The 24,157-nt window shown below is 43.4% G+C and overlaps 1 protein-coding gene across 1 annotated transcript in view; it reads right to left on the bottom strand.

The window, feature by feature from the left end:
- Positions 1-839: 839 nt before the first annotated feature.
- FAM172A (family with sequence similarity 172 member A) overlaps positions 840-24,157 on the bottom strand; it is a 525,893-nt gene continuing 502,575 nt past the window's right edge. Inside the window, exon 11 of the mRNA XM_044291378.1 lies at positions 840-2,801. Coding sequence (XP_044147313.1) covers positions 2,659-2,801 — 143 coding nt within the window. The 3' untranslated portion in view covers positions 840-2,658. The remainder of the gene's footprint in view (positions 2,802-24,157) is intronic.

Below are 24,157 nucleotides of genomic sequence, written 5' to 3'. Positions count from 1 at the left end.
GGTCACATAGTGGTGACACTCCCTTTAATTAGTGGCCCTCAGAGAACATTGAGTGAGAACGGGTTCTCCACTATGGAGGATCTCTTATTGTTAGAGGGGCACCTCAATGATAAGCTCACCAAAGGGTGTCCTAGTCCTGGGGTCTCCAGTAATCAGCTGTAATCTGTGGAGGATTCTGGTTGCAAGTGTTCAATATTCCTACAGCGCAACCACAGAGGAGATTAAAGGGGTTGTCCAGGATTAGAAAAACATGGCTAATTTCTTCCAAAAACAGCATCTCCCCTGTCAACAGGCTGTGTGCGGTATTGCAGGTCTGCCCCTTTGAACAGAGGTGGTGCGGTTTTCAGAAAGGAAGCAGTCATGTTTTTCTAATTCTGGACAACCCCTTTAAGAGTTTCATAGCACCAATTCAAAACAATGTGCTGTGTCCACCGCACACTACTACAGGTGCACTATTCTCCATTCAGGGTCACAGATGAGGGTCTGGAATAAGGAATTCTCCCTTCTATTTGGAGAATTCCACAATGTGGTTTTCTAAACTAGACACCCCCTTTAAGGGTGAAGAGTCGCCATAAGACACAGACTGGGTTGCCCTAACACTAAGCCACTGAGATGCAACAGGACTCAGTTTGGAGAAGGTTCTGTCAGTAGCCATTATATTAACCCTTTTAGGCTTACGATGCCCTAGGATAAAGGGCACCAGTCACGTTAAAAGTTCACTTACAGAATTTGCGTACAGTTAAATCAGAATGTACGCGTCTAATTCAGTCCATTCACAATGGGTTTGGTTGCAAATATCTAAAAATAAACATCAAAAATATACCATGAAACGTCTAATATAAAAAGAAAGAGGATTTTGTCTTTATTACACCTAGCTAAATACAGCAAAAAAACAGCTCAAGGTCTGACACTGTGATTGCTTGTATTCGTTCTGGGGTGACTTCAAAACCATTCATTAAAAACAGACGTCTTAAGAGCGCTGCAAATTAAGTAGTCTCATCAGCAGGGCTTCTTCACCTGCGGACATTTAGCACGGCCCTGACAATTTCCCGCCTGTGCCGCTGTTCCGATTAGCTGAGCAAGTGTAGAAGCTCTGCTTTGGAGTTGGGACTGCGCAAGCACTGCTACCAGCTGCACCTGCGCAGACGCTGCCCCACAGCTAAAGCAGAGTCCGACTCTGTGCCATTGGTCTGCTGCGGCGCAGGCAGGAAATTGTCAGGGCCGTGTTACATGTCCGGTCCTGTCAATCTGGTGGCAGGTGGGTGCATCTTCACCTGCGGGGACAGCCGCCCACAGGTGAAGAAGTCCTGCCGATAAGACAAATCGATTCATTAGGATCAATTTGCTCATCTGTAGTTCTAACGAATTACAGGAAAAGAAGACAAGTTCTCGCTATTTTGTTGCCCCCTGTGCGGTTCACAGTGTTTGAGATCAGGAACATAAACCTACGTTCTATCTGGTACAACACACCGTAAAATCTACATCTATTTCTACAAGAATCACAGTTTTAGCAGGTAATATTGACTGCGTGCGTCGTCTAGAACGACCCCTTGGCCATTTCACGTCTGCTGCTATTGTGAGCTTGACATACGCCATGACGGGTTTCTGGATGGATGCAGCATCAGCGGGACGCCCTATCTGTCCTCTCTATTGATTCTATCTACGGTTATAAAATTATTCATCATTATTGAACCTGAAAATAGAATTTTTTTACAGGTAAAAAAATAAAATAAAATGGTTACCTGTGTAAAATAAGTCAAAAACTCAACCTGGGATTACGACTATGAGCCAGGCTGCAGCCCACAGTATCTGGACATGTGGCCTTCTATACAGCAGCAGAGAGGAAATCACTATACCCCACCATAGATGGAGGCAGGTAGGTACTTCGTCTAGCAGGCAGGACCGTGTCCTTGTATTAGGGCACTCAAGGTATAGTAAGGGTTAAGTACGACCAGGGGCAGAACTACAGAAGGCGCAGACACTACAGGAACCCCATGCCATGTGACTGTTGGAGCCCACAAGTGGATTTACCAAGAAAAAGTTCAAGAGTTTTGCACGTCAACATGATGGGAATTATACCTGTTGCCATGGAAACTTGTATACTTCTGAACGACACCATCTATTGAATGGGGCTCTGCAGTTTCCGTGCAGCACAGGAGGAGTTAAAAACAAACCCTGTGACACCGTCTTGTCTGACATAAAATACGGGGGGCACATGTAGGATAAAATGATTTCCCTGCGCGGTGGGGAAGGCATTAAAGGAGTGAAGCAGAGGTAAGTGAGTGGGCCCAGGGCAGTGGAGTGGCAGACAAGCTATGGCATCCGCTCACAGTGTCGGGCTATGTCAGGGCAATTAGACTTGCACCATGCTGTACTGTGCAGCGCTGCTGTCAGCCTTAATCTGCGCTCTGATGGGCAGCACAGAATGCACGCAGCAGACCACAGGAAGCACAACCAGTGAACCCATATTGCTTTGACAGTTGCACTCATCTAGAAATAATGCAAAACGCTATTTAAATGTATACATCATGACCCTGTGCTCTAGGAAGAAAACAATCTAATGAGGGGCTGGGAGAGACCAGTTGTAGGGGGGGGGGGGGGGGATGGGGACGGGCGGATCTGTGCCATCGCCCCTCACCACTGCCATTTTCTTTTGTTTTACAATTCTTCACTCTTTATTCTGTGGGAGCGCCTGGTAGGTACTGTCGGGGTTTTTGTTTTCTTGGCTTCCAGGGCATCGGAGAAGAACTTGAAGATGGAGGAGAAGCTCTTCCACGAGGTCAGCTCATGCCGCTCCGTGCCTAAGGACAGAAAAGAGAGTGCATGGGTGAGAACACCTCCCTGCTAGGCTCACATATTATACCTGCAGGCAGCTAGCTGATCAAGGTCACTTCAGCCCGCCAGTGTATCGTACTCTGTGTAACGTGGAGGTGACAAACGCTTCACCGTCCAGTGGGGGGTTTTGTCATACAGTCAAATAATTAATCACAAATTTCATATTTCCTTTTTTCTTTGTCCACCTCAATTCCAACCATCTGGTCAGGATAGTTCATACTGTGCTCCCTGGTTCATGAATAAAATGGCAGACGCAGACACAGGTAGTAGAGAGTAAGACGGGTAGCATGCGGACGGGGGGGGACGACTTAGGTGCCACGAAGGCTGCTATGTGGTTGTCACCAGAGATGGCCAGTTCTCATTGTTCGCCGGCGAACACATGCGAACTGCCATCTTTTCTCAAGTCCGGCGAGGCACAGGTACGCCTTTATCTGTGCCTGTGCGTGACTAGGTCTGAAAACAAATGCGGTCACAGGGAGCAGGCAGTTCCGAGAACAGCCACCGGGGGCCTTCATCGGGCTGTTCTCGGAACTGCCTGCTCCCGCTGACCGCATTAGTTTTCAGACCGGGTCGCGCACAGGCAAGGCTTACCTGTGCGTCGCCGGACTTGTGAAAAAAGATGGCAGCCCGCATGTGTTCGCGGGCGAACAATGCGAACTGGCCATCACTGCACATGCAGCATCTGTCAACTCGGGTTCGGTTCCAAGTGGTATCTTAGAACCAAACCCGAGCTCGGGAAATGTTTTTTTACAGCATAAATTAATTTCTGAAGTTATTATGCAAAGTCTCGCGAGACTTCGCGAAGTGATAACTTCGGCTCATCGGAGCCAATACATTCTAATACTGTATGTACAGTATTAAAACAAAGTTTTAGGCGAATCAACATCGGATGTTTCATCCGAAGTCGATTCACTCATCCCTCATCGCAAGCAATCAGATCCCGCCTTTCATTTTTGACAGCTCCTTTAGAAAATGAAAGGTGGAATCTGATTGGTTGCTATGGGCAACTAAGCCAGTTCTAATTTACGCCAGTTTGATAAATTACCCCAAGTGTCTACTACAACCATCATCTCAGTCATGATGTATAAAGATCTAACGCCTCATGTAAAATTCTCACCAGCCTGTGACATCACCAGTTCTCCATTACACTATCCAGACTGGGTCAGTGTTAATAGGCACAGTATGTTACATGTGTAATGCCCGCAGGCCGTTTAATTTTGGTTACTTTTGTGTTCCAGCAAAAAACTTTTTAGAATAAATAAAAAGTGACATCATCAGAGCTCGCCAGATGTACAGATGGATTGCATAAGAATGACAGAGGATAGAACTTTACTGGAGGGCTAACATCTATTCATTTCACATGACCGGCCCCACACAGGTTGTGTCATGTAATCATCTCTAGATAGATGGATGGATGGAGAGATATACAGATAACAGTACATATATGATGTGAGGTAGAGAGATGGACAGGATAGCGTCCACATGGGTGAATACATTTAGTTTTTTACTTTAGCCTGCTGAGTGCTGCCTTTTTGCATTTTTATATACTGAGCAATAGTCTTGTTCCCTTGGGCTTGCACCTCATTTATTTTTTTGTTATGCATTTGCTCCTGTTTGGTGCTACCATCACTGCTTTGAGATAGATATGGATGGATGGATATGAGATACACATTGCTGCGTCGCGCTGCCCTGCTGCGATGTCATTATCATGCACAGGACGCTGGAGAAATGTGAGGACACAGGCCTTGCTGCGATGCAATCACAAGTGAGCAATGTGTGAAGTGAGGGTGCTTTACTTGAAAGGGCCTAGTAGTGACTGGACCTTTCATCTCAACAACTGAGGAGTCAGCCTTCTGGCCAATGTATTGAAATATATAGTGCTCAGCAGAGGTGTGTTTTATGATGTTCTGCAGCAGCTGAGACCGCCCGGCCCAGATGACAGACAAGACAAAACCCTAGAGAAAGGTCACAGGCAAGAAATAGACCTCAAACGTTATACGTTCCCCAAACTGACATCAGTGACCTGTACCCAAAATCAGGCAACCATGGAGAAAACCACCTGCTTCACACAGAGTAAGGCCTCATGCACACGGCGGTCGTTTTGGTCCGCATCCGAGCCACCGTTTTGGCGGCTCGGATGCGGACCCGTTCACTTCAATGGGGCCGCAAAAGATGCAGACAGCACTCCGTGTGCTGTCCGCATCCGATGCTCCGTTCCGTGGCCCCGCAAAAAAAAAAATAGAACATGTCCTATTCTTGTCCCTTTTGCAGAAAAGAATAGGCATTTCTACAATGGGCCGTCCGTTCCGTTCTGCAAATTGCGGAACGGTCGTGTGCATGAGGCCTAATGCAGAGCAGAGACATTGAGGAGATAAAGACCCTTCTCAGCACTCTGTACAGAAAACTGATGTGACTGGACCAAAATGCCTATGCAGGGCAGCTGTTTGCAAGGTACACGGACACACAAGGACTTCTCTTATCAGCAGCAGCTGGAATTCAGGGCCTGAACGCTTCAGTATTCAGTATACATGACCCAGACTTTGGGCTCATGCACACAACAGTATTTTGCGTTCAGTATACTGGCCGTTTTTTTAGTTCAGTATGCGGTACGTATACTGAACCATTCATTTCAATGGTTCAGCAAAAAAAAACTGAAGTGTCTCCGTGTGCATTCCGTTTCAGTATTTCCGTACTGTGAAAAGATAGAACATGTCCTATTCTTGTCCGCAAATCACAAATTTTTGCTATGTAATTACTGTATAATGTATATGGCAAACGGAAAAACGGAACAGAAACAAAAGACGGAACAACGGATCCGTAAAAAAACTGACTGCAAAACACTGAAAAAGCCATACGGTCGTGTGCATGAGCCCTAAGGGTCCATTCACAGGTCCGTGGTGGGTTGCGGATCCGCAACACACCTGGCCGGCACCATCTATAGAAATGCCTATTCTTGTCCGCAGCTGCGGATAAGAATAGGACATGTTCTATCTTTTGCAGAACTGCGGACCGGAAGTTCGGGGCCGAAACCCGGAAGTTCGGGGCCGCACTCCGCAAATGCGGAAGCGGAAAGAAAATAGTGTGGTCTCCCCTTCACGTCCGGGCCCATTGAGAATGAATGGGTCCGCACCCGTTCCGCAAAATTGCGGAACGGGTGCGGGCTATTTTGCGGACGCGTGAATGGACCCTAAGGCAGAGAACAAATCCCTGGTACCCATCAGATACAGAGAGATCTCTGTCCCTGTCCTGAAAAAAAAAAAAAATCAAGCAGGTTCGGAGCTCAAGGAATATTATCCTGGTCTAAAGAGGAGCTCCATGAGCAGATCAGACCAGTGAGGAGAGAAGACAGTCACATCTGGGTAAAAATACTCCATCCTCACCTGTCAAACTGACGTCTACCTCTGTGTAGCGTACATAGCTCCGCCAGAGTCGCTGTACTTCAATCTAAACAACTTTGAGATATAACAGAGGGAAGCCACTTGTTTCCAGGACATAGACAATGTTCTCATCTATGGAAACCTCAACACAAGAACAGAGAGAGAAAGAAAATACCTAACCACTGACGGAAACGTATATATTTGGAGCAGACACTGACTGTGACAGCTCACTGCACACCGAGAGGAACAGCTATGATGGCAGAATTAATAAAAGTGGCAGAAAACTACAGAACTTATATCGAAGCCTCAGACTTCGTTTTCTCAATAGCCACACCAAGAGAAACTCTTTGGGAAGTCATACCCTAAACTCTCATGTAGGCAACAGTGTGGTACACAACACCATCACAGATGTTGGTGTCTTCATAGTCACTCCACAAACACACCTGTCAGAACATAACCAACTGCTCCTATATGTTAAATCCACAAACAAACCACCTGCGCAAATAGGCCTCTTCCTCTTCTCCATCATTCTTACTACACCGTGTTGTCCAGAAGTGCGCTCTCATAAAGGGCCCATCTACATAGCTACAGTCCAAGCTCCTATCATCACAAAGCTTTGCAACACCAAGATGCCTCAGAAAAACAAAGCAACCCAGAACAACTCACCCAAACCCAAAACACTAGCCAACATGGACTGACAAAAGGTAAGAATCAGAAGACAATACACAAGGGCAAAAAGGAATATATCAGCGTCTGGACAAACGACATAAGAACATCACAGAAATTGATAATATACTAGAGTCTACAGAGGAAGTACAAACCTGCCCAATATCTGGATAAAATACCAAGCCCCAAAGACTGACAGATCCTGAACCGGTACAGACTGAGCGTCTATAACCTGCTCATCAAATCCGGGAGGCACCAACTGAAAAACAGGAAGAGCAGGATGTGCCAGAAGTGTGACCAAAGTCCGTGGAGGATGAGGCCCAATTCCTGCTGCGGCGCCCCAAAAAACTCAGTAGTGGGGGATACTCACGTTATGAGACTGTCTGATCTCTTCCAAGACTTCATCTCCATAGAAGAGAAACTATCCATAGCGCTGAGGGAAGAGGAAAACACAGCGGCCATAGACTGAAAGGAGCCTGATATACCATGGACTTCTATACTCCTACCATGGATGTGTGTCCCTATCCCCCATTCCCAGTCTCAACCCAATTATTTCCAACGTTCTTTGGCAATGGTAATATGTATTTAGTCCTGCCAATAAAGCTTATTGGAATTTGAATTGAGATAATAGTACAGATAGATAATATCATACATAGATAATAATAATGATATAAGCTAGATAGATGAGAGACAGATAGATAGTATACTGTATATAGATGAGAGATAATAGTATAGATTAATAAACAGATAATAGTGTATATATATGATAAAGTAGAGAGATAAACAGGATACATTGTAGATAGAAAGATAACAGTATATACAGATGACAGATAATCATATAGATAATTGGCTAGATCGAATGATGGATAAACAGATAATAGGACAGACAGATAAGATAGAGAGACTGTTAGATAATAACATATAGATAAGAGGATACATGGATAGATATATAAGTCCCAAATATAATGAACTAGCAGAAGGACCCGGCTTTGCACAGGTACGGTATATTTAATCTATTTCATTTAATGTTTGTGTGTTGTTAAAAGATAGACAGTATCCACTATCACAGTGTCCTCCACAGCGCCCTGCCCCTTTAAAGCTGACCTGCAGCAGTGAAGAAAAATTGTTATGGAAACCTGGAGTAAGGCCCCATGCACACGGCCGTGTTTCACGGCCGTGTGCGGGCCGTGGAACCGCGGCCTGGATCCCTCCTGAGAGCAGGAGCGCACGGCGTCACTGGTTGCTATGACGCCGTGCGCTCCCTGCTGCCGCCGCAATACAGTAATACACCGGTATGATCTATACCAGTGTATTACTGTACTGTGCCGGCAGCAGGGAGCGCACGGCGTCATAGCAACCAGTGACGCCGTGCGCTCCTGCTCTCAGGAGGGATCCAGGCCGCGGTTCCACGGCCCGCACACGGCCGTGTGCATGGGGCCTAAAACTGTGTGTATGTGGAGACTAAGGGCCTGCGAGCTTCTATTGGATGACCGTGTGTATGGCAGTTGGGATATGAAGAGAAAGACCTGCAGGCTTCTATTGGCTAATGTAGGTCTTGTGATGTGCCATATTTGCATTTTTTGGGGAATATCTCATGAACGGTACGTGCTAGAAAGCCGAGACCTGGTTTAAAACCTTCCCGGACAACTGATGTACATGTGTGCAAAAATTCACGATTCAGTATGTTTGTAGTCGAAACGTCGCTTGGTGAATAAAATCGGGATATAGTAATTGAAGAGTGCTGCCGTAATTCATTTCTTCTATAGATAGATAAATAGGCCAGGAAGTTAACAGGATAGGTGGAGAGATACAGTAGGTCAAAAGATAGATTGATAGAGATAGATAGATAAATCAATAGATAAGACAGGTGGACAACAGGATAGATAGCTAGATAGATGATACATTCATAGATATAGGAAAGAAAGATGAACAGATAATTCATAGATAAAGTATAGATAAAGACATTCATAGATATAGTAGCGGTACATAGATAATGGATTCATAGATATAGTAGCGGTAGATAGATAATGGATTCATAGATATAGTAGCGGTAGATAGATAATGGATTCATAGATATAGTAGCGGTAGATAGATAATGGATTCATAGATATAGTAGCGGTAGATAGATAATGGATTCATAGATATAGTAGCGGTAGATAGATAATGGAGTCATAGATATAGTAGCGGTAGATAGATAATGGATTCATAGATATAGTAGGGGTAGATAGATAATGGATTCATAGATATAGTAGCGGTAGATAGACTGGGCTGAAATGTCGCAGTTGGGTGTATAAAGCGGGTCCCCCACCATTCACAATATCCGGAGGGCTGCCTCTTTATTGTAAACTATACACTGTGAGACCAAGAACCAACGGTGTTTGAGGGATTGCCCCCATTTATACAGTGCTGCTGATATTTTTCTTTTTAGATATATAGATTTATAGATATAGTAGAGACTAATAGATAAATATAGTAACGATAGATAGATTATAGATGGAAAGATGGATAGATTATAGATGGAAAGATGGATAGAAAGACAGATGGAAAGATAGATAATAGATAGATAGATAGATAGACAGATAGAGGCCAGCAGGGTGGGGTCACAGACTACCACAGGGACAATGAAGGATGCACACAGGAGAACGTGTCTAGTCACCCTCCCGATGCATTGTAAATCAGGCAGCAGAAGGGGCGGCCGGGCTGGGTGTATCCGCACACTCTCTGGATGGCATCTGGCCTGTGAAGAGCGCTCACCAGCAGCAGGGCCTAGACACGGAGGGTTGAGTGCTGTGTGTCACAGCCATTCATCATCCTTCTGCTCCCAAGAAAAAGGAAGAGATTCTTTGAATTCAAAGTTACTTCTCTGGCTAGAAGATGGAGCAGCGGCCCAAACATCTCTGCCTCATTCACCCCTTAGATGCTGGAAGGTAAAGCCCTTGAACCAATCTGCAGAAACAGAACTAAGCTAAGAAAAAAAGAAAAGGCAGAAAGTGTGAGCCCGGGCTTAACGCCGAGACAGAATCGCACCACCTGCTTCATCAGCTACAGAAAATGTATTCATAGGGGGAGACAGGTCATAGGTCTGCAAAGCCTGTGTCTGAGCCCCTCAGTCATCAGTCTCGCCACCACAGCCCATGATGTAAATATATATATATACGTATACACTCACAAGAGAGGGCTCCCGCTGCCAACCCTCCCCTATGGCTTCACAATACAAATCTATGGCAGATGCTGAAGGCCCCATTAGAATTTCAGCCTCCACAGTGCAAAATGGGCCCTGTATTAGTACCGACAACGAGGGCACAAACTTGAGGATACGGACGAGCGTTGTCGCACATGATTGCGGGCCCCAACCTGGCACTGTTGTGAATCCCTGCATATGTCTGATATTAGAAGACTGTTGATGTTAATTTCTTATTCTGTAATAGTAGGTCATTGCTATGGTTACTCTACAATGGTGCAACACTTCTCTTTCCCTTCAGCTATTCGCTCGGTCCCGGTAACCACATTTGTTGCCTAGCAACAGTTTTGTGACAGTATCACAATCTGGGAGAGCAACAATGAAGACATTTTTTGCAGCTGAGTGAGGTGGAGATGGAAGAAATGAGGCCAAAACACACACAAGGCGACACAATCGGAGGGTTCAAAAATGAGGATAGGCTAGTCAAAGTCAACACAAAAAAAAGATAAAAAAGATAACACAAGGACGATAACACGGCTCCGTCCATTATACACACGTCAGGGATGGGATAATGATTCGTGATAATTAATCCTGTATTACAATATTATCTGCCTTGTCAATTAGAAACAAATAGACTGATCAGTCTGTGTCTTATTTTCATTTTTATGTTTTTTTTTCTAATTATTTTTGACAATGAACGGGTTTATTTCAGGTATGAAACATGAAGACAAAAAAAAAAAAAAAAAATCAAAGTATCTCATAATTAAAGGGGTTGCCCACAAAAAAATAGCCAAACTAGCACCTGGATCTGGATACTTTTGTAATTCTATGGAATAGCATAGCCACTGAGTTATTCAATAAAATGTATCTGTATAGCATCACCTGCTGTTTGTTTTCTTCTTATTTCTTTGACCTGCTCACTAAGGTGGCCACACATGCTCAGTTTCATCCTTCAACTGCCTCCTGAGCTGTGATAGGTAGAGCTGAGGCACGCCCCTTAGCTGCAGAACAGACACTCCCACTGAGCTGTCAGCTTGATATAAGTCTAGCAGAGCAATGAATGGGGAGATCTCTGGATCCATGTGAGGTACAGGACTGGTTCTAGCTTTGTTAGAAAGAGGTTGTCGTGCACTATATTATGTTCGATTTTCATTTTTTACATTAATCATGGGATAATCCCTTTAAGCAAGTATCAAATTTAAAGGATGGTTTTATCTACATAACCTCTATTAGAAACCAAGGCAGCCTGGCTGCGGATTGCTGTGGCTCCTGAAATCTCCTGTCAATGAGCTATAATAAACAAAGGAAGATGCGGCCAACAAGGCATTTTGGCCAGGGGAAATGTCGTATTACATGACAGTCATTTCAATCAATGGACGTACCGGGCTGATCTCCAGTCTGGCTCATAGAGGGAGGTTCAGAGTGATATCCATGTGCTCTAATACAGTATATATGAAGAAGTTGTCTAAGTGAGATGACCCCTGTATAAGTATCATTTTATGTGTTTTTGCTAGTGACCGAAAAATCACTACTCTTGTTATCATTGCTGGTTTAAGAGAGAAAAAAAATAAGTAAATATATTAGAAAAAATAATTAATGTTCAGGTGAACCACTGACAACAACAGTGAGTTGGTCCACATGAAATTAATATAGGTCTCCAATTCACATGTTACATTATGGCTAAGATAATACAAACAGTTGAAACATAATCAAACAATAAGTCAGTTAAAGGAGTTCTGTCACCAGATACCTCAAGCATTTTGCATAGACACATAGTTGTAGTTCACCTGATTAAAACAGTATTTTTCTTTTGTTGATCTGAGACTCCGTTCCAGAGTTATGATCCTTTTTTTTTGTATACAAATTAGGCCTTTGGTGCAATGAGGGTTCCACTGTTGCTCTTATTGTACCCAAGCTCTGCTCCTTTCTGTGGCCAGCCACTCCCTCGTTGCTTTGCCACTGCCTGCCCCTGTCAATTAAAGCAGTGAGGGCCAGGATGGTCATACAGGTGATTGGAACTTGGGTGCAACAATGCCCTTATGGCACCAGATACCTAATTTGCATATTGAGGCCAAGCATTATAACTCTAGAACTGAACCTCGGATCAAGAAAAGAAAATCAGCCCTTTAGTCAGGTGAATCACAGATATGTGTCTATGCAAACTGTTTGATAGGGAGATCGCTGGAGACAGATTCCCCTTAACCCCTTACTGATGATTTATTATTTGATAGGGAGGTCGCTGGAGTCCCTGTAAGGGTCCATTCACACGTCCGTTGTTTCTTTCCTGATCTGTTCCGTTTTTTGCTGAACAGATCTGGACCAGATCTGGACCCATTCATTTTCAATGGGTCCTGAAAAAAAATCTGACATTGTGCTTTCCGTTTTTTTTCAGGACCCATTGAAAATGAATGGGTCCAGATCTGGTCCAGATCTGTTCAGCAAAAAACGGAACAGATCAGGAAAGAAACAACGGACGTGTGAATGGACCCTAAAAGGGTTTTCTAGGATATTGATAATAATGGACTATCCTTAGGATAGGTCATCAATATTTGGTTGTTAGGGGTCTGACTCCCAGTACCCGGGCCAACCAGCTGTTTGAGAAGGCCATGGTGCTTCGGTGAGGACAGTCCATTGGATAGTGGCTGTGCTTTGTACTCTAGATAAACCCCATTCACTAGGCCAGGTGAGCACTGCGGCCTCTTCCAAGGCCAGTGACGTCATGTTCATTAGTCACATTGCCTGTGATCAGCTTAGTCTCATTCAGGTGAAAGGGCCTGAGCTGCAACACCAAGGATAGCCACTATACACTGTACAACACTGTGCTTGCTAAGCTGTGAGGAGATCACTGTGCTCATTAGAGCGCTGCAGCCTCTTCAAACAGCTGATCGGTGGGGGGCGATGGGAGTCAGACCCCCAAAGATCTGATATTGATAATCTGAGGATAAGCCATGAATATAAAAAACCGAACTGAAGCCTCATTTAAACCATAATATAAAATAAAAAACTCGAGCTGGTAAGCTGTGCCATGCTCAGTGGCGGGCATCAATGACTGCGGAATCCTGCACCAAACATCCAACAATTTTATTTCCGTTTGCTGAAAAGTCTAATTTTTCCATGACACAGAAAGGGCGAAGGTGAAGTGTCATTACCTGGGTCATGAAGCATGGCAGGACTACGTGCTATGTGCAGGAAAACCAGCTGAACCATATTACTGAAACTACTTCATCTCCAGAACGGGAAGAGCAAACAGAAGAGTAGCCCAGGAAAATCATGGACCAGCGGCAATCATCTGCTAATCTGTTATTTTGAATTATTCCGAAGAATTCTGGTTATCATACTACTGGTGACCTCATAGAAGTAAGTGGCCAGAACAGTGGCTTAATGGTTGGCATGGTTTTCTTGCACCACTGGGATCCTGCATTTGAATCTGTCCAAAGGCAAGATCTGCATGACGCTTGGATGCTCTACCTGTGTTTTCATGGGTGGACATACCACACTGGTGAAACATACTGGTAGGTTAAAGAAGCACTTCCACCAAAAATATTATTCTCTCAACTGTTGTAAGGGTATATGATGTAAACTGTAGTGAAGATAACCTTCTTAACAGTGACTGTATTTGTGAGTTATCCCCTCCCTTCTGATTCTCAGCTGTGTCATGTGACCAACACACTGATCTCCAACTGACACAGGACAGGAAATCAGTTACTTCTCTATTCATTCCTAAGAGACTGACATTGAGGCTCCCCTAGGAATACATAGAGAAACTGACTTCCTGTCCACACGTAAGATGCTATGTGATTTGGAAAGTCAGAGTGCTGGTCACATGACCCAGCTGAGAATCAGAAGGGAGGTTATCACTAACAAATACAGTCACTGGTAAGATTATCTTCACTACAGTTTACATCATGTACCCTTTTAACAGATCAGAGAATAAAACATTTTGTGGGCGTGTTTCTTTAAGTGACTGGTTTGTGATCCCCAGTGGTGACAGGGAACTGATGTGAAGGGTGCTGCAGTATAGGTTGGTGCTATATAAGCAGCAGGAAATAAAATCAGTGTATTATTTACTGACATATAACGAGGTTGTAAAGAGAACGAGCTGAGAAAATGAGTCATGTGACACGTCATGCATAAATTACAACACACAAAGGAATATTTTACAGACAGATATGTGTCACCAGTTTAGTATAAAGCGAGTAAGGCTTCGTTCACATCACCGTTCAGCCTTTCTGTTCTCCTGCTCCGTTTAGGCACATAACTTAGCCGAACGGAGCCTAAGGATCCCATAGACTATAATGGGGTCCGTTATGTTTCTGCTCAAAAGATGATTTTGGATCTGAGACAAGTTGTGCATGCAGGACATTTGTCTCCACTTCAAAATTATCTTCTGTGCGGAAACATAACAGACCCCATTATAGTTATGTGCCTTCTCCGTCCTTTTCGTTCTCCTGCTCCTAAACGGAGCAGGAGAACGGAAAGGCTAAACTGTGATGTGAATGAAGCCTAAAGCAGTCACTGTGCTGGAATCTGGCAGCAGAACCTGTGAACATTGAAGCCTGTGACCTAGTCCTGCAGTCACTCTCCAGAGAGACTAGTCCTAGAAGGTATGAAGGTACTTCAGTTTTAATGTTCATTAATCCTCCAGTCTCTAAAGCTTCCAATTCTGATGTTTTGAGATGTGGTGAACTGGGAATAAGACTACGAAGACCAACCCCTCTCTTAAGGGTCACCAAACAGCTTTAAAATGCTAATGATTTTCAGTCAGTCTCGCAGAGAGCCAGATCTGAACCAGTGACCTTGAGGTTAGAGGCTATGTATCCCAATGCCAATCTAAAGTCTAGCTCATCTAGCCTTCAAAACTGCCTCGCCTGGCAGTGTATTTAACAAAGGATAACGTGACATTGTGCACACTCTTATGTCATTCTTACAATAGCTCAACTATCTACTGAACTATTAGAAGATGTATAATTTATATAACATTCCATCTTACAATTTATATGTTTACTAACAGGATGCAGAAGTTAATATTTATTTTTAAATAAACAATCTGGAAAATAATAAATAAACATCTAATAACGGGACCTGTCTCAAGTAGTCTAAAAACATTAGACCAATTTACAGCCTTCAATCTTCCTGGTGCTGTCACTCACACTCTGAAATTCGGATACAATAAGACATTGGTTTTTTCACACTGAATTTACATTGATGTGCCACGCACTGACCCTGTGTGTATTAGAGTGACCTCTAGGTGCACAGTGCTGAAAAAAAGGCAGATGAGAGACATGTTATTTTATGGACAGGGCTCACTGCTGTGGGTCAGGGTACCAGTTTTGCAATCATCAAGTTAATAACCTTCAAACAGACATCTTTACCTGCTGAAGCCCCAGAAGAAACGCACCTTCATCCACAAATGGAAATGTCATTTACAGTACATGTTACTACCGGCCGTATGGTATGTTAAAACACCCATCAAACCAAGTTATTGATAATACAAGTACTGGCTCTTAAACATCTTAGTAATATAAATAAATATATACAAAACGTCATGTCAATATTAACCATGAATTAAAAACAACATATATACTAGTAACAAAATAAAAAAATATGTATAAATATAAAAAAATAAAACCTCTTCTAATGTTAAACAAAATGCAGGTATTGACAGATGAAAGAGACTTAGCGCTCTTTCACACGAGCGGATGCCGTGTGGGTAATCCGCTGTGTGAAAGAGAGCCAAGCCCCAATCCGGACAGTAGAGACACGGAGCATTAACATGATAATGCTCCGTGCCTCTCTGTGACCTTTTTACTACAAAATCACAGTGAGATAAAATTGTCACCGTGATTTTGTAGTAAAAAGGTCACAGAGTGGCACGAAGCATTATCAATCATGTTAATTCTCCATGTCTCAGCTGTCCGGAACGGGGCTTGGCACTCTTTCGCACAGCGGATTCCACGCACGGGATCTCCTCGTGTGAAAGAGCCCTTAGATCTCATGCACAAACGACCGTATTTTAGGTCTGTATCCGATCAGCCCTAGCGCTTCTTTTCCTGTAATGGGTCAGAACATCGGAATCCGTGGCACTGGTGTGACCCCAGCCTTATTCTTATAGGCTCTCATTCTTTAATGGCACTTTGTGGCTGCAGTAATAACACGGGTTCAGCAGATCTCATCTTTCACATTTTCAGGCATTTTTTGTTTAAAAATTAAAAGTCACAATTTCAACATGTAATTATCATAGACTGTAGTAATGAGAAGTCGATTCTAGTTGTAGCTTATTGGCTATGAATATTGACATTATAATTACCTATTATATAAGGGTGAAAATGTTGATTTGGTGGACTTCTGGGAATACACAGTTCATAGCTGTAAGGCTGAGTTCACACTTCAGTTATTTGGTCAGTTATTTCCATCAGTTATTGTGAGCCAAAACTAGGTGCAGGTCAAAAACACAGAACAGGTGCAGATCTTTCCATTACACCTGATCTCTGAGTAGGCTTCACTACCTTTTTGGCTCACAATAACTAATGGAAATAACTGAGCAAATAGCTGAAGTCTGAACACAGCCTTACATACAGTAACTAATGAGATGCCGTTAAAAGCAACACTATTAGGATTTACATGTTAAAGGGGTTGTCAGAGTTCAATATAAACTCGGGCAACCCCTGTACATCTGCTAAAACAACAAAAGAATCAATACTCGCACCTTTTCTCCCCTGCTTTTTTCAGCAATAAGCTCCAGTTTCTCTCACTGCAGCTTTTCCTGGCTGCAGCAGTGACGTTCTGTGCAGACAGATCACTGCTGCAGTAATCTACTAATCTCAGCAGTGATGTTCCAAATACTGCCGAAGCCAGTCATTGGTCCTCCCCCTGCTGAGATCATCTTAATGGCTACAGCAGTGACGTTCTCTGCACACATGTCACCGTGCAGCCAAAATGCTGGAAGCAACAGGTGGAGAAAAGAGAAAAGCAAGCTTATTTTTATTATTGTGGTATATTTACAAGGGCTGCCGGAGTTTGTATTTAACTGGGACACTGTAGCTGGCCAGCTAAAACCTGTCCTAGGTTGCTAGTATAGCTTATATGTGTATACAGCTAAACCTGCTAATAGCCTTAATACAGTTTCTATGTTTATGTGTTAAAGACAAAAGCAGAGTTATTTACTGTGACATCATGTTTTGGATGTCATATTACTGTTGTGTTTTGTGTCCACAGAGACAGAAAGGATAATGTGCCTTTGGGATTCATTTTGTAGTGTGGGGTAGCCTCGTTGACACAGCAAAAACAACAGAAAGCATAGTGTTAATCTGTTGTTGCTGGGCACAAGTCTAGACCAATCGCAACCAGCTTCTCACACAGCAAGAGTTTTCACCAATCACAGCCAAATCACAGACAGCCTGTCTGGGAATTTCCCCAGCTCCTGCTGATAGAATCATTATTCACCAGAGACAGGAGCTGAAGAGACATTCACTCCACTGAGAGCTGAGTTTTATGGTAACAAGAGGCCAATATAGGTATTTAAAACAAGCTATATAATGTTCATATTGTTAGTATTGTGTTTAGAACTGTATACTGAACTAGATATATATGTATTTACTTACAGTTCCACCTATTGGAACCATACAAATTCAATTGAAAGTTTCAAATTGCAAGCATTCAGATTCCATATTGCAATCCAATATTACAACCACACCAGATCATACTCAACCAATCTGCAAATAGTCACAGCTAACTGCATACTGCAAGCAGAACTATTAGTTAGACCTCAGAGAGATCATAAAGTGCTTAAACAACTTAAAGTGAGAGTACAGATACTCAAGAGAGAAATATATCCAACATTTTATGTTAAATGACAAGATTGAACAGTTGAACCACCATCTTATGTATACCGCCATTTTGTGATATCTTTTCAACACGTGTTTTGTACATGGACTATCTGCTGCGGAGGCTGCAATGTTATATATGAAGAAAAGTTGAAGTTAATAAAGAAGTTATTTCAAGCATTTGGTGTGCTCTTTAAACCTACTGTTTCCATAGAACGGCGCTAGAGGAATTACAGAGTAATAGACAGTCTGGTTAGACTAAAAGTCAGAGATATCAAAATTCTTCTAATGCCACAGCGCAAAAGGCACTTCATAGTGCTGCGCCTGCTACACCCCCTTTTAATCTGGGCATGGAGGAAGATATCATTCTGATTTGATGAGGAGGGAGATTTCTTTAGTGATTGCAAGATACACTGTGTTGCGAGACATATGATGCCTTGGATGATTGTAATGTAAAAGTCATGTTCATAGTGTTGACCACTAACAACCCAGAGACATTTTAAAATTCCACAGCTTTAAGTACCATAGCTACAACAGTGCTTGTTAATGAGTGAAAAATCATTTGGATCATTGACAACGATCGTTAGGTCTATGACCAGCCTTACATTAATCTGTAATGACCGAGGAGACGCACAGCAGTTGAGAGATTGCACTAATCTCAATGTTCTTTTTAGAATGCAATAAATCACAGATGTAATTGAAAATGTAATAAAACATACAATAACAATACCAGAGTGAGAAATGAACAGGAAATCAATGCTTACAAATACTAAATAACTGCATGAAAAACTGAGATAACTGGCGAAGAATGTGTGAATCTAGTAATTCTTATTTAAGTTCCTTAGAGTTTTTATCTCTACTATACGATTACATGGTCATAATAATTGCAGTCACAATTGTGTCCACAATAAGACATTGTTGAATCAACAATTTAAAGAGAGCGTACAGGATTAGAAAAACATGGCTGCCTTCTTCCAGAAATAGCGCCCACATCTGTCCACAGGTTGTGTGGGGTACTGCAGCTTTGCTCAAATCAAGTGAATGGGCCCAAGCTGCAATACCACACACAACCTGTGGACATGTGGAGCACTATATTAAGAGGCAATCTGCTTGTCAATGTGGGTCCAGCTTCTGAAATAGCAGATTCTGCTAACAGAAGTTGCTGTGACCGATGCAAGGGAAATGCAGTATTAGGCCTCTTGCACATGAACATGTGCTGGCCGAGCCTGTGTTGCAGACAGCAAATTGCGGGCACCGACCGCGGGGAAGCCGCAAGTTGTCCGCGATCTGTCAGTCCTGCAAAAAGATAGGACAAGTTCTATCTTTTTGCGGAACAGAAGCACGGAACGGAACCCCATGAAAGCACTCCGTAGAGGCCTTACATGTGGCCATTCAAAGAAAGATGGATGACTTGAGTCAGCCGCTGTATGCAGTCTGGCTCATGGTGAGGGGTGTCAGATGATCACCCCCCCTCTATGATATTCAAGCGCACTAAAATAGGTCATTTGGTCAGGAGACGTCTCCAAGTATTCTGATTAAATTCGAGATGAACAAGGAAGGCAATATCATTCTAACAATCCCGCTTCCAGAGGTCAGAAATTCAGGTGAGAAACGACATTTTGCTCCGTTCCAGCTTCCTTTCTGTCCCTTTCCCTCTTCAGGAAGTGGTATCGAGATGCCTCTTAGGGGGTTTTTGTGTCACTCTCTTATTGGTGCTGCGAGGGAAGCCCGTGCCTTCTCTGCTTTATTACTACTCTGCCCGGTTCAGGCCTTACAAGCAATGATATTGCTATTCCTTGTCTGCCCGAATTTCTCAGGAAGATAAGAAATCAAAAACCAAAAATAAAAACACAAAATTCTCCCAGGCCACGGCATGGTTAGTTTATTAACCACCTCACTCGTCAGCATCCAGGAAGCCACTTTACTTGTCTCGGAAAACTCATAATGTGAGGTGACACAGATCGTAGCCTTGCAGGGAGAAAACTGCAAAGCGAGAAGTGGAGTTGTAATCTTGTCCGATTTTAATAGGTGGCTGACAACTCCCGAACTGCAATTTCAAATTGAAATTTATAAAAATAAATAAAAAAATAAAATAAAAATTTCATGACTGAAAATGCTTACAACTAAACAGTTTTCTATTGACTTTTCGTCGTACTAGCTTGTTAACTATTTCTACCCCAATAATATTTATAGAGGGATGTCCACAGAAATATGGGACCTTAATGAGCAGTTTCTGCATCAAAACTACTTACCAGATCGTGCGCATCTCACCTGTTACGGAAAAGGCTAATTTTCAACTGCCTAATTTTAGTACACAGAGCAGCATGGTGTAGTGTAGGAAAGCATGGCTGTATTCTTGCAGATGATGTGCCACCTAAGGGCCCTTGCACACGACCGTATGCCCTCTGAGACATACAGTCCGTGAGCGGGCAATATGTCCCGGAGCGGCATTGATCGTGCGCACGGGAGCGCACAGCATCACGATCAATGCCCGCTCCCGTGCGCACGATCAATGCCGCTCCGGGATATATGGCCGGCTCACGGACTGTATGTCTTGGAGGGCATACGGTAGTGTGCAAGAGGCCTAAGTCTAATATTTTAACTCATTGAAGTGAAATTTTACCCACATAACCCATGGACAAGGGTGGTGCTGTTCCTGAAAGATTGCAGACGGTTTTCTACTCTCATACGCCCCCTTTAAGTCTAATGTGCTGCAAATAGGTAGCTGGTATGGACATCAATTTTCAAGTTAAAGGTGTTTTCCAGAATTCCTATATTGATGGCCTGCCCTCAGGATAGGTCATCAATATCTGATCAGTTGGGGTCCAACTCCTGGCACCCCCATCAATCAGCTGTATAAAAAAACTGCGGTACTCTAGAGAGCGCTGCAGCCTCTTCACAGCTTACCAAGCACAGCGCCATACATTGTATATTGGCTGTGCTTGGTATTGCAACTCAGGCCCATTCAGTTGAATGGGACTGAGCTACAACTAGGCCATATGACTGATGAACATGCTGGCACCAGCCTAGGGAGAGGCCGCAGTGCTCACTGGAGCGCCATGGCCTCTTAAAACAGATCATCTGGGGGCTGCCGGGAGTCGGCCATTCAACGATCAGAAATTTATGGCTTCTCCTAAAGCTAGGTCATCAATATATGAATCTTGTAAAACCCTTTTAATTTCAACTACTGCAAATTTACTGCTGGTTTCCTAAGCAGCAATTGTGAGTCAGAATTAAAAGATAAGGTTTTTTTTAAATATATTGAAACATTACACCCAACCTTACACCAATCTATATAAGGCCTCTTGCACACGGCCGTTGTGGTTCCGTTCCGTGCATTGGGACTGCGCACGGGCAACTTGAATGGGTCCGTGATCCATCTGTTCCGCAAAAAGATAGAACAAGTTCTATCTTTTTGTGGCATGGAAGCACAGACCAGAACCCCACAGAAGCACTCTGTAGTGCTTCTGTGGGGTTCCCTTCCGTGCTTCCGTTCCGCATCTCTGTATTTGCGGACCCATTCAAGTGAAAGGGTCCGCATCCGTGATGCAGAAAGCACACGGCCGACGCCCCGTGTATTGCGGAACCACCATCTGCGGCCCGCAATACGGCCATGGGAGCACAACGGCCATGTACAAGAGGCCTAACTTATACTTTTGGCCTTGGCCGGTAATATGCTAGGTTATAACGAGATCTGCAGCGCTGTGGGCACTAGTAAGGGTGCCAATTTTCTATGATGTTCTGCTTCACAGCAGTATGAAGTGTTATTGCTTGTATAATGAAAAGTTACACGGTTTTCCAGTGCACTTTCTGTAATAATTCCTCATGGTTTACAAGATCTCTGCTTGCTGCCATTCAGTAGGAACCTCCATTATATATTGCTGATGGATTTCTCTTCTGATCATGTAATGGACAACTAGGTCCTTGATTTGGCTCTCCATTGTAACAAGCTGTGCACCTCTGTGCCCATCGCAAGACAGATTTTTACCACAGAGGATATGTTCACACAGCAAAAATCTGCCGCTGCTGAATTCATAGTCAAAACTCCACCAACAGTTTCCCGTCGACTACAACATAAGGGCTCATGCACGCAAACGTATTTTCTTCCTGTGTCTGTTCCATTTCTTTTTGCGGACCATATGCGGAACCATTCATTTCAACAGGTCCGCAAAAAAGTTACTCCGTGTGCATTCCGTTTCCATATGTCCGCTCCGCTAAAATGTAGAACATGTGCTATTATTGTCCACATTACGGACAAGGATAGGACTGTTCTATTAGGGGCCAGCTGTTCCGTTCCGGAAAATACAGAATGCACACACACTTCATCCGTATTTTTTGCGGGCCGCAAAAAAAAAGACAACAACATACGGTTGTGTGCATGGGGACTAAAAAACTCAGCCGTGTGCATACCTTGTAAAAATGGTAATTTTTTTAGCAGCTGATATGAAAAACACTTGAGACTGGTTAGGCTACTTTCACATCTGTGTTTTTGCTGGATCCGTCATGGATTAGCAAAAACGCTACCACCATGATAATACAACCGTCTGCATCCATTATGAATGGATCTGGTTGTATTATTTCTAAAATACACATGACGGAGCCGTAACTAAAACCATTGTAAGTCAATGGGCGCAGGATCCGTTTTTCTTTTGCGTCCGAGAAAACTGTTCCGGCACGAAGGATCTCACTACCAGAAAGGAAAAATGCAGATGAGAAAGTAGCCTTAATTATTTGAAGGCGATTCGATTGTGGATTTCATAGAAGTCGACGTGTAAGCAGAAAAACCTCAACCAAAAACGCTCCTAAAACACTTGCAAAATCTCTAAAACCGCCACCAGATTACAAATCTGCCTAAAAAAACTACCTGTTTACAGCTACAGATTTTTCTGCTGTGGATTTTCAACGTGTGGACACAGCCTGAAGGTCAATAATGATGGATGGAACTGCATGCCAGAAAGCAGAGATCTTGTAAACCACAAGGATTTAATACGGAAAGTATGCTGGAAAGTTGCATAACTTTTCACCATGTAAAAGAATAACATTTAACATAGTAACATAGTACATAAGGCTGAAAAAAGACATTTGTCCATCCAGTTCAGGCTGTTATCCTGCAAGTTGATCCAGAGGAAGGCAAAAAAAAAACCTGGCAGGTAGAAGCCAATTTTCCCCACTTTAGGGGAATAAAATTCCTTCCCGACTCCAATCAGGCAATCAGATAACTCCCTGGATCAACGACCCCTCTCTAGTAGCTATAGCCTGTAATATTATTACGCTCCAGAAATACATCCAGGCCCCTCTTGAATTTATGTGCCGAAACCTGAATACCCCTGTTAACCTTTTATGTTTCAATTACATTATCCTGCTTTAGGGCTCATGCACACGACCGTTGGATGTCTTGTGCTCTGCAAATTGCAGATCCGCAAAACGCGGATACCGGCTGTGTGAATTTATCGGAAAGGCCAGCTCCTAAAAGAACAGTCCTAACCTTGTCCGTAATGATAGGTCATTCACTTTTTTAGCAGCCCCCTTTGAAGTGAATGATTCCGCATACAGGCTGCAAAAAACAAAACAAAACAAAAAAAAAATAATGGACACGGAAAAAAAACATGTTCATGTGCATGACCTGATCTCTGAATTGTGACTACAGATTAGAAATAAAAAGCAGCGAAACACAACGGAAAGAATCTCGTTTCAGCAGATTACAATCATACGGTCCTGCCCACTCAATGCCATATTGCTTGCAGTCAAATTGCTCTCCAACATCCCATGACGCCAAGATTTGACTAACTTTATTTACAATAGGAATGACTTGTTAGGGCGGCATATTCCCGTACAGCTGACTGCGCACACAGTGATGCCCAGCCTATACCACAACAGGGAGACATTTACAAGCCGCTGGCTTTACGTACACCGGACTGTGATGATCGGTGAGGAGCCATTACACCGGGCTAGAGGATGTCCATCTAGTGAGCAATGGTTTCCCCAGCCTTGTTTGTTTAAAGAGAAATCCCTTGATTTCTTCACAATGCGCTTTAGGATGATTCTTTATCTGAAGCTGAGGGAAAAGAACACACTTGGCGAGGCCATATGCCCACAGATCAAGCGATGGAAAGCAGCAGAAGGAAGTGGAACTGTGCTGAGCTGATACATACAGGAAGCAACACGCCAGGAGACGACGATCTGCAAGTTATATGTGACTGCCAGCCGTCAGAAATGTCAGGCTTACAATCCAAGCTTATGGGGATATGGAAATGTTTACTGTTTTTAATACTGGG

Source organism: Bufo gargarizans, chromosome 1 (assembly GCF_014858855.1).
Source record: "Bufo gargarizans isolate SCDJY-AF-19 chromosome 1, ASM1485885v1, whole genome shotgun sequence".
NCBI classification, from domain to species: Eukaryota; Metazoa; Chordata; class Amphibia; order Anura; family Bufonidae; genus Bufo; species Bufo gargarizans.
The sequence above is the reverse complement of the archived record's forward strand: the minus strand, read 5'-3'. Positions and strand labels throughout refer to the sequence as shown.